The sequence below is a fragment of the Rhincodon typus genome, chromosome 4 (genome assembly GCF_021869965.1).
Source record: "Rhincodon typus isolate 14 chromosome 4, sRhiTyp1.1, whole genome shotgun sequence".
NCBI lineage: Eukaryota > Metazoa > Chordata > Chondrichthyes > Orectolobiformes > Rhincodontidae > Rhincodon > Rhincodon typus.
The window spans coordinates 119,543,039-119,561,512 of NC_063335.1; the positions used below are offsets into that span (position 1 = coordinate 119,543,039).

Below are 18,474 nucleotides of genomic sequence, written 5' to 3' on the forward strand. Positions count from 1 at the left end.
GAAGGAGGGTCTAGGCCCGAAACGTCAGCCTTCCTGCTCCGCTGATGCTGCTTGGCCTGCTGTGTTCATCCAGCTCTGCACCTTGTTATCTCAGATTCTCTAGCATCTGCAGTTCATGCTATCTCTAGATAACAGACAGACAAGGTTGATTTTGTTTATGCTAATTGCTAATTTGCAATTATGCTAATTGTCCAGTTGAAATTGTTGCATACTCTGTGCTATTGAAGACAATGAAGAAGTGTACTTAGCTTTTTAGTTAAAAGGCATTGGAACATAAAAATAAGAGTGGGATCCAGCTTTTTTTACTTGTGGGATGTTGGTATCACTGGTGGGCCAGCAATCATTACCTGTACCTAGTTACCCTTGAGAAGGTGCTGGGCAGCTGCTCCTTTAACCACTGCGATTCATGTGCTATAGGTAGACCCACAATGCCCATAGGGAGGGAATTCCAGAATTTTGACCCAGCGATGCTGAAGGAACAGCAATATATTTCCAAGTCAGGATGGTGAAGATCTTGGAAGAAAACATGCAGATAGTGGTGTTCCTATGTATCCCATGGCTATAATAAGATCTATCTCATTGGTTTTTCAAACCTTTCTTAGCACTTTTGGTTAGTGATCCCTATCATATTCCACTGTATAGTACAAAATGTACCATTTTGTTAACAGTGCAACAGTATGTAACTGTGTGTCTTTTTAATGCTTATTCCTGCGATTGTTGCATCCTCAGCACCTAGATGCTATTCAGGAATTCTCTGATCATTGACTGTTGAGCTAGATTTCTTTTGGTGGATACTTTAAAGAATTAAAAATAACAATCACTCTTTTCTCAATAGACCCGAAGTTAGTTTGAAGGTCTGGTTTATCACCTTTAAAATAATTATAAGGTTCTTGCAGCAACTATGTATATTTTATATGATACACACACACATCACACTAATAATTTTTTTTATTAATATCCACATTTGCCTTGTACCGACAAGCATTTAATTTTTGGCATGAGTTTACCCAGTCATATTAATAGTTAATTATAGAAATAGGTGGCAGGGAAATCAACTGTCAAAATATGTTAACAATCTCGTGTCCGTGGTGTGCTTCCTGTGTTCAGATTCCCCTTTTGCCCAAGTTGACATAGAATCATGCAGCACAGAAACGGGCACTTTGGTCCAACCAGTCCATACCAATCATAATTGTAAACTAAACTAGTCCCACCTGTCTGCACTTGGCCCATATCCCTCCAAAAATTTCCTATTCATGGGCAGCGCAGCGGCTCAGTGGTTAGCACTGCTGCCTCACAATGCCAAGGACCTGGGTTCAATTCCACCCTCTGGCAACTATCTGTGTGGAGTTTGCACATTCTCCCCGGTTTCCACTGGTGTCCTGGTCTCCTCCCACAGTCCAAAGATGTGCTGGTTAGGTGGATTGGCCATGCTAAATTACCTGAAGTGTCTAGAGATGTGTAAGTTAAGTGGATTAGCCATGGGAAATGCAGGGTTACAGGGAAAAGGATAGGGGAATGTGTCTGGATGGGATGCTCTTCGGAGGGTCGGGTGTGGACTTGCTGGGCTGAGTGGCCCATTTCCACACTGTGGGGATTCAATGATGTTCATGAACCTATACATATGTCTTTTAAATATTGTAACTGTACCAGCATCCACCACTTTCTCTGGAAGTTCATTCCACACACAGACCACACTGTAAAACAGAATGTCACTTGTGTCTTTTTGAAATATTTCTCATGGTTTACAGGGTCATTGAAACAGTCCATGCAAATACTAGTCTTAGCTACATGCATCCTGACTGGAATCTATATTGCCATTTCTTCCTTGTTTTTGGATGAAAATACTGGAGTACCCTCTCCCAACAGTCACTACACCTTGCAATGCGAGAAAGCAGTTCACCTCCAGGGCATTTGGGGACAAACAGCAGATACTGGCTTTGCTCGTGACATCCCTTGAACAGATAAGAGTAGCGTTGTGATCATCTAGAGATTTGGAATGTACTAGACAATTGCAAGTTCGATATTCCTTTTGAATGTGAAGAATAGTTGCTTTGTTTCTGACCAACGATCCATCTGAATTTCTGTTGTGCGCTACCTGTTTTAGTTCATTGAAATTACTTTTCTGCAGCTGTCCATGAGGTATCTTAAACTAGACAACTCATTTGTGAGTGGTACGCATGATGCCTTCGTGACTGCTGTGTTCGTCTGCTGCTGTGCACTCTCCCTGCTTGGAGACATCTTTAGCAGCTTGCCCTCAGTTCTGCCACCCAACCGTTAAACCTCGGTTCATGACAAGTTGTAATAAATTTTAGAGAAACTGATGGGTGTGCTGCTCTTGCCCAATAGAAACAGATATAACTGATGCACAAACAAGATACTATGTTTGTTGACAGTATTCAGCAAGTCAGGCTGCACCAGTGCAGAAAAAAACAGAGTTAACATTTTGGATTGGTGACATTTTGTTGGAACTGGGAAAAATTTGATGTCTGGCTTTGCAGTTACAACAGATAGGAAGAGTGGAGGAGTGGGGTGGAAAGTATAATGAGGTGGATGGTGATAGGCTACACAGCTGGAAAGATAAGTGATGGAGCAATGATGGTGCAGAGCATTAGGAAAAATGCTAAGTTGGCCATGGTATGCCAGGGGAAGAAGGGTATAATTACAACTTGGGAGTTTCAATTCTAAGTGTGGAAGTTTGTACAGGATGGCTAAAAATAAACTTTTAAAATGGGGTACTGAATTGCAACTGTCTCCTCCTGGTTCATTTACTCCCCTACCTTTAATTCTACTTCATTTCATCTCAAGTCCTTCTTTCAACCATGAAGAATCGACTGCTATTATATAATAGTCCACAACTGTATGCCCTCCCTGGGCAAACCCATCATTATCAACAGATTTGTCTGCATTTAAAATGAACAGCAGTGCTCACTGCCTCCAGTACTGCACGGAGCGCTCTCACTGTCTAGGCAGTGCCAAAAATGAATGTCAAAAATGAATTCAACTGGTCAGTCTGTAATGCCATCCTCCTACTGAAGTGCTTCCATTTTGCGATGCCTGCTCTACAGAAAAATTAAACCAATTCTTCAGTGGGGGTTTTCCCACTCAAAGAACCACTTACTAGTTCACAATCACCTGACTGTTGAAATTAATGAAGTTCGAGTGTTGAAATGGTATGTGTTGTGAATACCCAACTGGTGCATCACTGTCCTTTCCACTCTGGGTTGCTAGGTGATTTCAGTCAAACAATGACTTAACTGACTGTTAATTTACCTTCTGAGCTGGCTGAGTGCCTTCGGGCAATTAAAGATGAGCAATAAATATAGACCTTGCCGGTGATGCCAACACCCTATGAGGGGATAAAAAAATTAAAATAATAAAAGTACATTCTTTCTTTAAAAAAAGTCCTTTACTTTCCAAAAGTATAGCTGTAAATAAGATAAAATGAAAAGGGTATATAAGGCTAGAATGTCTGATTTGAAAATAGATGTCGAATTCGATCTGGAGGAAACCTTGGGCCAAATATCATTTTTTGAAAATGATTCTTGATTTTAATTCTCTGAACAGTACTAGAATGGTTCCTGGAATGAGTGACTTGAGTGATGTGGAGCAATGGGATTGTTAATGTTAAAGTAGAATATCTTAAGGGGAGTTTTAATAAGATGCTACAATACTCCCTTAGTTCATTCATGAATTACTGGACCTTGTTTTGGCAGGAAGGTCGCTAACCAAGGAATACAAGTTTAGTCAAACTGACTAAAAATTGGAGGTTCCAGGCAACATGTAGTCCAAAAGATCCACAACAGGTAAAGGATTTCTGTGGATCTCATTACCTGCGAAGGTTAAAGAAGGCTGCAGCCGGATGGTGGTCCCGATCACTTGCCACAGTCTAATCACCAACCCGTCAGGTATATGTGGACAGTGATGGCATCCATGTCCCCATGTTGAAGAAAGTCCGGCACAAGTGTCCCTGCGATCCTAAAGAGACATCAAGGCACAACTGACGGCAATGAGAAGGGTGATGAAATGGAAGAATTGTTACAGCAAGGGAATTCTGCCCATTGTGTCTGTGCTAGCTCTTGTAAATTGTCATCTCGTTCACCCCACTGCGCTATGCTTTGCTAGGTAGAGATTATTTTAAGGCAATGTGTTAGAATCTGGAATATGTTGAAGGCATGGGTTGCAGAAACAGAGACAGTAGTAGATTTCAAAAAAGGAATGTGTGAGATAAGCAAAACAATTACAGGACAATGGTGAGAGAGCGGCAGAGTTGGACTGATTGGATAACCGTTTTGAACAACCAATATAGGCGCAACGGGTGAAAATCCACTCTGAGCTGTATGATTGTGTGCACACTGCAGTAGCAGGTGGTGCAGTCAAATAGGTGATTCATTGCTACTTCCAAGAAGAACAGTGCACCTCATGATGCTGTACCCATGCAATGCATTTTTTGCTGTTTTTAATTGTCAATTTCAGAGTAAAGACTTGAAGCATGCACTAATATTTCATTAAATATTTAAAATCTATTTTGACAATTAAGTTAACTGCCCATTGCAATAGATTAAAGATGGACCTTGTCTATAATCAGTCTGACAAAAACTGCTGCGATATGAATTAATCCTTTTAAAGTAAACTACCCTGTAAGGTATATTTAATGCAGATTAAGGTCAAGGACCAACGTGGGTAACAATATTGTTGGTCTGCCACCAAACTTGTTGTCTCATCAAGCAAGTATCTAATTTTTTGTCCAGTTTTTTCTGGGTATGAAATAAGAAAAAAATCTCCTCACATAGATTAGTGTTGTAATTAGCAGCTGATCCTGAAATAGGAGATATGGCCAAACACGAAAGGGGTGTTTGCGACATTTTCAGAGGGGATTAGGAATGGCTTAAAAAGTGGCAACCAACAGATGTCGGTTGGAATGAGGTGATAGATTTTGGCTTAAAAATTGAAAGTAGTAATTGGGAGATAGTGGTGTAGTGGGAAAATCACTGGATCAGTCAGCGAGGTAACCAAGCTAATTCTCTGGGGACATGGGTTCACGTTCCGTTATGGTATTTGGTGAAATTTATATTCCATTTAAATTTAATCAGAAGTATCAAGCTAGTGACCATGATAAATGTCATCAGTTGTAAAAATCCATCTGGTTTATGAATGTTATTTAGGGAGAAGAGCTGAATATTATTTAATTTGATAAAGACACTAGAAAGCTGCATCACAGAGATTTTGGGGTCCTCTTATCCAAGTCAAAATAAGCTAGCATGCAAGTTCACTGTATATCAGAGAAGGCATTTGGACTGTTGGCCTTTATTTCATAGGGGGATTGGGACGCAAAAATAGTGAGGTCTTGTTAACACTATATAAGACACTAGTTTGACCTTACTTAAAATACTGCGAACATATTCAGTACTGTTATCTAAAGAGCAATATGGTGGCTTTGGAATGATTCCAGAGAAGCTTCACTAGGTCGATTCCAGATAAGGAGGGATTTTAAGATGAGATTGAGTAGGCTGGGCCTGTACTTATTGGAGTTGAGAAGAATGGGGGAAGAAAACCTTCTTGAAACTTACAAGATACACCATGAACTTGCATGGAGGCTGACGTTTCGGGCCTAGACCCTTCATCAGAAAAAGCCTCTTCTAAGGATGCCTAGCCTGAAGAAGTTACCCTCCTCCCTCCGGGCTTTTTCTGATGAAGGGTCTAGGCCCGAAACGTCAGCCTCTCTGCTCCTATGATGCTGCTTGGCCTGCTGTGTTCATCCAGTCCTGCACCTTGTTGTCTCGGATTCTCCAGCATCTGCAGTTCCTACTACCCATGAACTTGCATGCTGGCTTATTGTGACATTGATAAGAGGACACCAAAATGCCTTTGTGCTGCAGCTTTCTGCTGTCTTTCTCAATTTGCTCTGGCAAAAAGACCTTGATTATTCACTCTATTCATGCCCCCATGATTTTATAAACTACTTTGAGGGGTGACCCTAGAAGTTCATAAAATAACGAGGGGCACGGATCGGGTAAATAGCCAAGGTCTTTTCTAGGACCATGAGGGCATAATATCAAAGTAAGTGGGCATCCTTTTAATACAGTTGAGGAGTAATATCTTCTGAGGGTAATGAATCTGTGGAATTCTTTATCGCAGGTTGAGGATGGGCCATTAAGCATATTCAAAGTTGCAGTAGATTTTAATCAGTATGGGAATAAAGGGTTCTGGGGAAGTGGCAGGAAAGTAGAATTGAGGATTAGCAGATCAACCATGATCTCATTGAATGGTGGAGAAGATTTAATGGGTTAAATAACCTACTTCTGCTCCGACATCCTGTGGCCTTATGGATGAAAATTTGCCATTCTTAGCTAGTCTGGCCTATATATGACTCCAGAACTGCAGTGTGGTTGAATTTTAACTGCCCTCAAACAGCCCAGCAAGGCACTCAGTACATGAGTTGTTTGGAATGAGCAACACCGTTGGGCTTGCCAGCAACACCCACATGAATGATAAATGAAAATCTCTTGGAATGCAAGTAAGCTCAGTGATGAGGAATTTGTGTACACAGCTTGATAGAACATTAAAGAGAGGACTGGGTTGATATGGTAGTATTATATTGGAATCAATTCTAGGTTTTATTAAAGATGTTTAAAATAAAACTGAAACCACACAAATTAATGATAGCTTCTTGGTTGGATTGTGTGAACTTTTTGTTCTTCAGATCTATTTGGACTGTTAACCTGTTCTGCTATGAAGTGATCCCATAACTGATCTGCATCCTGACTCCACATCCCTTAATATCTCTGGCTCATTAGACAGTTGATCTCCGATTTAAACTTATTAATTGACTTTGCTGTCATCCTTTTTTTAATCTTGTTTTTATTTCTGCCAGAGCCCTTCCCCTCTGTTTTGTTGATTTAAAATTCTTTCTAGAGCCCTATTTAGCCTTTCAGCTTTGAACTGTCTCCCTGCCTGGCTTAGGTGACGTGCAATCAGAAGTACAGCTTACTCCTACCCAATACAGTTATCAAGATCCTATCACATGCAACCACTTTCCTGTTCAGTATCTTTGCCACATGTCAGCTTTCCAAATGTATTTTGTCCCTGTGTCAATTTGTTTGTGGCTCAAATATTAGAGAGGATATTGAGCTTACACAGAATCTGTCAATTGTTATGGCACAGAGGAGGCCACTCAGCCCAATGTGCCTGTACCAGGCTGTTAAATGAGCATCATTGCACGGTGCCAATTTCCTGCTTTTTCCCCACATAATGTTTCACACTACTCTATCCAAATAATCATCCAACAACCTCTTAAATGCCTCAATTGAATCTGCCTCCAACACACTTCCAGGCAATGCGTTCCATATCTTAACTACTCTGAGTGAAAACATTTTTTTCTCCCATTACCCTCGCTTAATTTGTAAATCACTTCAAATCTGTGCTCTTTCATTCTTGTTTCTTTTACTACCAGGAACAGTTTCTTCCTATCTTTTCCATCTAGATTTCCCTCATGATTTTGAAATCCTTTATCAAATCTCTTCTCAGCCTTCATCCTTTCCAGGAGAATAGTCCCAATGTCTTCAATCTAACCTCATAATTGAAGTTACTCATTCTTGGAACCGTTCTTGTACATCACTTCTGCACTCTCTCCAGTGCATTCACATCTTTCCTATAATGTGGCACCCACAACTATACACAATACACCAGCTGACATTTAAGGATGCTCTGTTATTAATGCAAGGGCTGAGGGTCGTCGTTGTCATCACCACCACCTTCAGGTGCAGTTGTGGTTGCAGGGTTAGGACGAAAAATCGTTAATCCAGAAGTGGATGGCTATGGTTCATTGTCTTCTGACTGTTTTTTCACCTAAATGTTCCCTCGCTGACACTTGATCCACTTGGCCTCCCTCATTTTCAAGGATTATGCCCAACAATGCAGCCTTTCTTTTTGGATTGGACACACATCATTTTAGGAATTCTCCTGAATACAATTTAGGAGCACTTTCCCCTCACTGGCTATAACACTACCAGTAAACCAGTAAAAGTGCTGGCAATCTCATTGAGTCAGGCAGCAAACTACTGTTTTGAGTCTGGATGACTCGAGTTCAGATCAGTAAAATGGAATGATTTGTTCCATTGAGAGCTGACATAGAGTAAGCCAGTTTACGTTTGGGTAAGTGAATTCCCCCATTATAACTGGAAATACCAGTAAAATTCTCAAGAACTAGTAAAAGAATACAACGGTTTTGCTAGAATGCTTTCTAGTATGCAATATTAGCACAACAAACGGTGAGGAGGAGGAACTGGGGCTTTTTTTGTAACATTGTTATGTTACTTCCATAATTTGCAGAAGCATTGTTTTACATTTCGAAGTGGATGGGGCAAGACGCTGATGAGTGTATTTCCCTGCAGTGGAGGTGTTCAGAATGTGGGACCAGAGGTGAAGAGAGGGTGAAATACATCTTGTAACATTAGGAGTTGTGAGCTTGTGAAATTCTGAAATTATTGGATGAGGTACCGACTGTATTAGCATTGCAGGTTAAGTTAGTGGTTAGATGAATAAAGGAAGGAAAAAGGAATATGTGAAGAGGGTGGATAATGTCATTTGCTTGAAAGCACACAGCATCACAAACTTTCTTGAGCCAAGTGTGTGTATTATAGTAGTAGTTGTATATTAGTCAACGTAAAACTTCTGGCTGTTTGATTTTTCTACCTTCTTGCCTATAACTGATCTTTGAAGAAATCAAAAAGTTGCCAACGATTCCTACTTGTTCCCATTGTATGACTCTTCAAAGCGAAGCATCCGATATTTAAGAAAAACTTCTATGTATATTGTAGCTGCCAAGCATATTTCAAAATGAATTGAATTTTGTTTTCAGAAGATTCCTGGTTGTGTGGAATTATTTCATATTGAGGAATTTGTTTGGCAGTACTTGACGCAGAAATAATTGTAGCAAGTTTGAATGCTGGGGGGGCATTACCATAGTTTTGCCATTTTTTACTTTACAGGACATGTTCTTTCAGAGTTGTTTCTGCCACTTTCAGGGAAAATTTAAAAAGTAATGTTACTGTACTGTCCTGACTTTATGGAGAATCTAAATGCTGTGTGTTGGTCTTTGTTTCTTAGAAATCGCAGCCGAACGGGCGAGCGGGAACTGAACCATTAGACGAGGAAATTCTTCATCCATTTGAAAAGCTAATTGTCAAACAACATCTGGACACAGAGAAGAAAACGGAAAAGGTTTGTTTACGTGTGTGTGTCAAAAATTTTAATTTTTAACGTATGATGTTCGTGCAAGCGTTTGTGCTAAACCAGCTACTTCAAATCCGTAATTGTGAGTGATGCTTTATACTACACCAACTTGTATTCCATCCGTTTTATTAAAAATAATTCCAGGGCATTTCAAAGATGTATTCAAAAAGTAGTTAGTGGAGCAAGATGGGTGGGATTCATTTCAGCTGCTTTAAGTATTTGGAAATAACTAAATGGGTGAGGGTGGATGAATCCTTACATCCAGTAATAAAAACAAATCACAGTGGTTCAAAAGGATGGCCCACCACAATCTTGGGCAGCAAGTATTGATAAAATACAGGCTTTGCTCATTACTCAAAGATGTGTTCAAAGCACAACAGGGTTGAAGTTACAGTTTTACATTCAAATTGATGTCAGTTGACATTCATTTTAAAATATTTTGTTTATGCTTTACAGCATAATTCAAATGTGATAGTGAAATGTGGTTGATGGTTTAAGAACATAAGAAATAGGAGCGGGAGGAGAACACAGTTATGTTTTCGGTGAAAGTGCAACTTGGGCAAAAGTTGTGAGAGAAGGGTCAAGAAGGACTTTTTAATGCAGCAAATGGTAATGAACTGCGACAGCTGCCTGTTCAGGATGGGGGAGGCAATGATTTTTCAAAAGTAAATCAGATAGGCACTTGGGTGAAATAAACTTTCAAAGCTCAATGCGTAGAACAGAGAAATGGAACGTAGGAGCAAATCACTGCCGATGCTGGAACCTGAACTGAAAACAGAAAAATGCTGGCAATCTCATTGAGTCAGGCAGCAAACTACTGTTTTGCGTCTGGATGACTCTTGTTCAGATCAGTAAAATGGAATGATTTGTTCCATCGAGAGCTGACATAGAGTCAGTGAGCTGAATATCCTCGTTCTCTGCTGTAAATGCTTTCAAACTCTAAATGCACTTTAAAACCATCTACTGTAATTTAAAATCTGTTGGCGATGTCAATTTAAATACCTGAGAAAATATGAACTATAAATATGATAGTCTAATGTTAGTGTGAAGCTTTTATCAATTTATAGCTAGGACTAACATTTAGTTGAAACCTGAAAACTTGCAGCAGAGATTATACTTGTTGCTTTTAAATATGGGAAGCTCATTTTTGAGGTAGATATTCAGATAGTGGGGGTTCCATCCAGGTGTACCTGAGATAGTAGGAACTGCAGATGCTAGAGAATCTGAGATAACAAGGTGTAGAGCTGGATGAACACAGCAGGCCAAGCAGCATCAGAGGAGCAGGAAAGCTGACGTTTTGGGCCTAGACCCTTTACCTGGCCCATTTTTTTTAAGGCAGTGGGCAACTTTCAGTTTTACACAATGCTGCAGAGTTACTCCAGTGAAGTTGCAATAATTAAAAATCTTTCCAGAGCAAATTGGCCACACAAACTGCCACGGCTTAAGCAAGTCCAACCTTTCACATTTTTTTCCTGATTTGTGCTTTTCTCCCTCAGGCGACTTCCTCAAACGTTAGACTTTGTAGATGTGTTAAATCCATTGCTTCACCTCCCTCAGAAGGAGCAGGCTGGCCTCGGGCACTCTAGATAACAGCCAAATTTTGTTTGCTTCCTCCTGCAACCTTCCTGATATCGTCCAACCTCATTAGGAAACTTTTAATTGTCAATGGGCAAGAATCCAAGTGCAGAACTTCCTTGTACTTCAAATAGATTTATGAGCCTTTTTGTAGAAAAAATAGGGCTACAGTTCCTTTTAAACAGAAAGGTCCGTATAAAAAATTTGTAAACTTGATTCTTTCAGGCGACGTGGGCATTGCTGGCGAGGCCCATTCTGTTGCGTAAATGTCTTTGAACTGAATTGCTTGTTAGGCCTTTTCAGAGTGGTTTAAAGTAACCACATTCCTGTGGGTGTAGAATCATAGTTATATTATTCAGCCATGATGCATGTCCAGGGCTGGAGGGACCTGAACCTGTACTTCCTGGGCCAGAGATAGGGGTGCAAACACTGTGCCAGAAGAGCCCTGTGGTCTGGAGTCACACATAGGCCGGACCAGGTAAGGACAGTGAATTTCTTTTGGCGGAGGACATTCGTGAACTAAATGGATTCTCATGGCCATCAGTATTAGTTTAATGGTAACCATTAGTAAGGCTAGCCTTCAATTTGACTTGTAATAATTGAATTTAAATTCAGCAGTCGTTTTAGTGAGATCTAAACCTATGAAACCAGAGCATTAGCTTGAGCCTCTGGTTTATTTTGCGGTACTTCACCACTAGTTCATTTACATTTCAGTTATGTCTCTGTTCTCGTTTTGAAATTGCGTAAATGTGTATTCTTTCCATTCAACAGTCTGAGGGGAGACTGTAGTTTTAGCTTCAGGACAGCGTAGCTCTAAATTGCACTGATGCTCCCTGCAATGTTGCCTGTGTCCACCCCTTTCTTAATGATGGACCACCACTCAACTGTGATGACTCTCAGATCTGTGAAGGCAGATAAGAGCAAAGAAGCTAATGAACTGAAAGTGGAAATGTAAAAGATAAACATTCAAGATTAGTTTTAGTGCAAACAGACCAAAACTGTGGTTGAAGCAGATGCATTGATGTCTTTCAGGGAAAGCCACTGGTCGTGCGAGCCTTCCTAAAGGGAGGCTTCAAGCTCACAAGAAAGAGAATGGAGTTAAAGGGTTGCAGGGCAGGTTTGTGGGCAGGCTTATACAGAATGAGAATGTTTGTCGTGGACTCGGGATGGAAATAGAAGGCCAAAACCAGTGAGGATAAAAAGGCAGATCAAGCATCTGTCACTTTTGCAATTAATTCTTAATTAGGGCAGATCAACATTGTATAAAAAAGTTAGAAAATTATAGCCTAATTTAAGCAGAGGATGGAAACAATATATACAGTTGATTCATGCTCAGAAATGAGGCTATGAAGCCAACTGCTACCTCTCTGTGATTAAAGACGTTCAACAGAAATTGAATTAATCAGTGACTAAAGAGCCCGGGAAAATGGCTTTGCAGTGAGGCTACAGATGAAAGAGATTAGTTCCAATTAAATAGCCTCTGCATGCTCAAAGTAGTTCACAGCCAGCAACTTTTAGTTTTGAAGTGTAAATCCTGTTATTAAGTTGGTGAACACAGGATAAATTTTCCATCTACCAAACAACCCTGCAAACAGCAAATCAAATGAATGGCCAATTATTCTGGTTTTGGCCATGGTGGTTGAGGGAGGAATGTTATCTCTGAATAAGTTGCGGGATCAGTTGTGTGGCCATTTATTGCCCATCTTAAGTCCTTTCATCAGAGCTCGAGATATAGGGGAGGAATAAAGCTGAGATCTTCTTGTGCTGGATTGCAGGAACTCACAGGACAGACAGCAGTCATTGGGAGCTCATGTCCTCAACTATGTGAAGGTGTTTCAATGATGCTTTAAATTTTTATTCACTTCCAGATGTGAGCATCACTGACACAGACAGCATTAATTATCTTTGAGAAACTGGTGATGAGCTAACTTTTTGTTAGCTTTATAACTTGTTTAAGCCATTTCAGAGAACAGTTAAGAATCAACCAGGTGGTAGCATTTTTATCTCTGGGTTAGAAGGTTGCACATTGAAGTCCCAGTTCAGCATTTTGAGCACAAACATTGAGGCTGACACGTCAAAATGTACTACATTTTTGGAGGTGCTGTCTTTGGGATGAGATGTCACCCTGAAGGCCTGTCTGCACACTCAGGTGAACACAAGATCCAACAGCATACTTTCGAGAAAGAGCAGGGAAGTTGTCTGTGTTGTACTCACCAGTATTTGTCTTTAATCAGTTGTGGAACAAATGTAGCTGAGAAATTACATTTTGTTGAAGCATTTTTGTCTAACATTTGTCAAGGCAACTTCCAAGAATACCGATCTAAAGGGAACAATTCTTTTGATATTCTTGTGAAAATGTGCCATTTCTCAGCGTAACAGAATATCTGATTGTTATGACATTGCACGTTGTTCATGGAGCATGCTATGTGCAAATTGACAGCTGCATTATAGCAATGACTATGCTTGGAAAAAGTACTTGATCAGCTGTAAAAGGGGATTGAGATGTCCAGTGATCATGATAGGTACTACAGAAATCTAAGTCTCTTTTATTCTGTCTGTGTTGCTGTGGGTCTGGAATTCTATCCAGGCCAGACCAGAATTTCTTCCCTAAAGGGCATTAGTGAACCAAGAAGTTCTGAAGAAGGGTCACTGGACCCAATACGTGCACTCTTTCTTGCCACAGATACTGCCAGAGCTGCTGAGTTTCTCCTGCAGGTTTTGTTTTTGTCTCCGATTCTATCATCCCAGTTATTTGTTTTGTTTTATGATTTTATGGAAATCAGGAAGCTACATATCCCTATTACTGATACTAGGTCTTAGAATTCTGATTTGCTTCATTCACCGTTGAATTTCCCCAGCTGGCATTGCAGTATTTGAGTTTGAAACCCTAGATCATTGATTCTGGCCTGTGGATTGCTAGCAATACCATAATGCCCTTATTCCTGTTATTGGTTTACTTTAACACAGGATTATAGGATTAGAGTATTGGATAGACCAGTGTGTGTAAGAAAGACCAGCTTCTTCCTCTAAGAGACACCATTGTTTTTTTATTTGTTGGTATGATATGAGCGTTGCTGGCTAAGCCATCACTTATTGCCATTCTGTGACTGTCCAGAGTGGTAGTTAAGAGTCAGCCAAATTGCTGTGAATGTGGAGTCACATATAGGCCTGACCAGTCAAAGAAGGCAGATTACCTTTCCTAAAGGACATGAGTGAACCAGATGAGTTTTTATGACAATTGACAGGTTACATGGTCACCATTAGACTATCTGTTAATTACAGACTTTTTTATTGATCGAAATGTTCGTCAAAAGCACTCATGCCGGAATTGTCTTTTCCACTTCTGAATCTTTGGTGCTCTTGTACCCAAGAGAGCTGTAGAAGCTCAATCGTTGAGCAATAAACACAAACAGGTTTCTGGAGACTAATATCAACAAAGAAAATGGAGATACTGTGGAAAAGTGGCATTGATGGAGATGATCACTATGATCCAATTAAATGGCAGGAGATTCAATAAGATCAAAATTGATGGACTTAATGGCCTTCTCTGTTCCTATCTACATTGTACTAACTCACTTATACCGGTCCTATAGCTGACTCAAGGGCAAAATCAGGTATTAATGAAGTGGAAGATGATTCCTTTCGTGACAGAGTTTTGGTCAGAGACAAAAATGATAAGATTGCGGATTGTAAAGCAAGGGCCCAAGGCAATGGTTTCTGTCCTCCCAGTGTTTCATTCTAGGAACTTGCAACTTAACTGTGAACGTGTTGATTTGAAAGTGATATCAGCATTTTTGAGCATTTTTCAGACACAAGTAAATTTCCAAAATAGCCATGTTGGGATTTGAACCCTTGTCCTCTGCATTATTTGCCTAACCAAGGCAATGGTATCCAAACTACAGTCGTATATTGTGTACAGATGCATGTGAATTGATCACCGTCTGTCTCCTCAGGCATTTGATAGTCTCCAATGTTCCATTTTGAAAAGTCACTTCATTTACATGATGCAGCCAAGCTTTTGAAGTGCTGTATTATGTTTCTTTATTTCAGATGGACTGCTGAGCCAAAAATACCAAAGCTATTGAAGTAATATCATGCAATATAAACTTCTTTTTCCTGGTTAAACATAGTGTTAGCCATAGTGTTGATGTAGGCATGTATATGTGGACAAAAGAAATAGAAGACAATGCTAATAGTTTCAACGTCATTAAATCTATTTTAAATTCGTTTTTCTTGTGCTACAGTACACTTGGTCAAACTAGTATGCAGCATTGCTAAAAAAGTCACATAGCACTTATGTAAATATAGATTTAGACCTCATATTTGCCAGCTGTAAGATGAGTTGGCCATTTTTTTGAGAAAAAGCTGATCCTTCATCTTTTTTGATAGACAAAGAAAAACAAGAAGAAGCCAAAGGCAGACATGAAACAACTGCAGGAGGAGCCACAGAACTGGGCTGAAGGCAAAGAAACTGATGAAGGTTGGTGATGTTAACAACAGTGTACATTGCAACTGTTTTCAAATATCCAGGAGTTTTGTCATTCCCCGTTGCTTCGCTCATGGTATCACCTTTAGCCAATCAGAGTTGACTAGCTGACCAGTCAACACCCTTTTCTTCTGTGGTATAAATTATTATGATTTTGAAATTTTGCATTCTTGTATTTGTCTTGATAAGTACAAGACAGAAAGCTTTAGCAACACGTCTCTTTTCATTCATAAACTAGTTTTTACTGATTCTTGGGATGTGGACACCACCGGCAAGGCCAACATTGATAGTCCTTAAGAAAGTGGTAATGAGCCATAGCCTTCCATTATTGCAGTGCATGTGGTATACAGGTAGTTCCCTTATAACGCGATAGTTCTTGGGTGACCTCGAGCTATAGAAAATCGCTGTAGAGGATTACGTTATAGGGAAATTGCTGTCGAAAATTGCTATACCTGTACAGCAGAAAGTTCATCTTATCCGAATATTGGACACTGTTCATCAGTTGCATTACAACCAATTTGCATTAATGAAACACGTGTTATAGCAGACCTCCCTGTAGGTACGTCCTCCCAGGGTCCAGTAGAGCTGAATTCCAGAGGTGAGCTGAAAGTGACAGCCCTTGACATCAGAGCCACATTTGACCAAATATGGCATCATATTTGGTCTAGCAAAACTCGAATTAATGGAAATCGGGGGGAAATCTAGCAGCTGGCTAAAGTTGTACTTGGCACATAGGAAGATGGTATGGTCGTTGGAGGTCAGTCATCTTGACTCAAGACATCGCTGTAGAAGTTTCTCAGTGTAGGCCGAACCATCTTCAGTGCTTCATTAGTGACCTCCCCTCCACCCTGAGGTCAGAAGTGGGGATTTCACTGATGATTGTACAGTGTTCAGCACCATTCACATCTCCGCAGATGGTAAAGCAGTCCATGTCCAAATGCAGCAAAACCTGGACAATATCCAGGCTTGGACTGAAAAGTGGCAAGTAATGTTCTTGCCGCATAAATGTCAGACAATGGCCACCTTCAATAAGAGGAATCTAACCACTGTCCCTTGACATTCCAAAAAAAAAATCAAAAAACTGCGGATGCTGGAAACCAAAAACAAAAACAGAAATTGCTGGAACAACTCAGTAGGTCTGGCAGCATCTGTGGAGAGAAAGCAGAGCTAATATTCTGGTCCAATGACTGTTCTTCAGAACAGTTCCGTTACTACCTGATTTGGAAATATATCGCTGTTCAGTGTCACTGGGTCACAATTCTGGAATTCCCTCCCTGATGACATTGTGGGTGTCCCTACAGCGGTTCAAGTAGACAGTTCACCACTATCTTCTCAAGAGCATGTAGGGACTAGAAATAAACCAACGACACTCGTGCCATGAGCCGGGGGAAAGAAACTTTCAACCAGAAACAAGTGAAAGAATGGTGGTGTAGTTCTCTTAAGATCATGTGTGACCAGGAAGAAAGCTGGTGGTATTCCCATGCATCTGCTGTCCTTGCTGATTAAAAGCGGTAGAGATTGAAATATGTTATTATTAAAATTCAATTCGAGTTAGCGGATAATCTGAATTACATGTTAACTTTGCTTGCAGTAATCTACTAAAGAATAATTTTTCTGAAGATTTTTTTCAAAAAATAAACTTTGCTTCCTTGCTTGTGGGTGGAAAGAATCTCTGAAAAACTGTTAGTCTAATACTGAGTGCCAGGCTTCACTGAAATGTACAACAGTGCAAAATTTAAGTACAAACTAAAACTTTAGCTGAAGGTCCACAACGGATAAATAAATCAAGATTCCGGAATCTGCTAGCAAAGCAAATAGCAACTGGTTGGTGGAAAAATAATGTCACAGGGAATAACGGTTGCAGTGTTCATACTCAAACCAACGGGATCAAATTGAATTGCATTTGCATGATGCTTACCAAATGCAATCCCAAAGGGTTTATGAGACTGTTACTGAGTCCCTCAGTATTGGATCTTTTTGGTATATGTTCCAACATTTCAGCATTTTCCTTCAATATTTAAGATTAGTATCACTCAACAATTTGTAATGGGGGAAAGCTAAATGAAAGAATTTATTCAACTGCAAAGTACTTGTGTTGAATCTCTCCACACCTTGTTTAGGATTGTACAAAAAGGATGCCTTGTTCGATAAGGGGCTGTTTGCTTTTAACAATTTTGAAACTGAGTCCTGGCAACAGGCTCCAAGGAAAGTTGATTCACGAGCTGATATTTCCTGTATGAAATATTTATTCATCTAGCTTCTACTACTAGTTTAACTAAGAGGGCAAGAATGTTGCTGTATTTTGGAGCAGGAAAGAAAAGGGAGAAATAAAAACCCAAAGAACTGCGGATGCTGTAAATCGGGAACAAAAACAAAGTTGCTGGAAAAGCTCAGCAAGTCTGGCAGCATCTGTGAAGGAAAAAACAGAGTTAACGTTTCGCGTCCGGTGACCCAGAAAAGGGAGAACCTGCATTGTGCTAACAATATTTTTAACTGTGCTTACTGCATTAGCAATTTCTTGATTTCCACCAATTTCTCTTCTGTTGCCCTCCTTCCATATCTGATGATCTTGATATTGTACAGGAGCTGAGTCCAATCCACTAGCTCATCTGCTGTTTATGTGAGCGTGCAGTTCATAAAAGAAATTGCAATTACTGTGTCTTTTGTGACCGCAGGATGTCCCTGCACGAGTCGTTGAGCTACTTTTGAAGTGTAGTGACATTTAAAGATGGAAGTTAATTCATAAAGTTGTTTTCATCTAACAGTAGTGACCAGGAAATCTTTTTCTTTTATGATGTTTGTTGAAGTACAAATATTACTCAAGATACCCAGGACAGACAATAAATAAAAAAATGAAAGATCCGCAAATGCTGGAAATCAGAAACAAAAACAGAAATTGCTGGAAAATCTCATCAGGACTGGCAGCATCTGTGGAGAAAAATTCGAGTTAACGCTTCCTCAGAATTGATGATAGCAAGGAAAAAGTTTTTTTTAATGCAGAATATTGGGTTGGGGGAGGGGTAAGGTGTAAATGATAGGTGAAGATAGAGTGCAAAGAGAGAGAAAAACAGTCATGAGACAAAGGAGTGGATAATGATCACCCTGGGGGAATGAATAACTATTAGCGGACAATTAGTAGCGAATAAAATCCAAAAGAACTGCGGATGCTGTAAGTCAGGAAC

The 18,474-nt window shown here is 40.0% G+C and overlaps 1 protein-coding gene across 2 annotated transcripts in view; it reads left to right on the plus strand.

Annotated features, from left to right (window-relative positions):
* mtdha (metadherin a) overlaps nucleotides 1-18,474 on the plus strand; it is a 75,378-nt gene that overhangs the window by 8,936 nt on the left and 47,968 nt on the right. For both annotated transcript variants that reach the window (XM_048595458.1, XM_048595457.1), the window contains exons 2-3: nucleotides 9,106-9,219; nucleotides 15,196-15,286. In XM_048595458.1, the coding sequence (XP_048451415.1) occupies nucleotides 9,106-9,219; nucleotides 15,196-15,286 (205 nt within the window). The remainder of the gene's footprint in view (nucleotides 1-9,105; nucleotides 9,220-15,195; nucleotides 15,287-18,474) is intronic.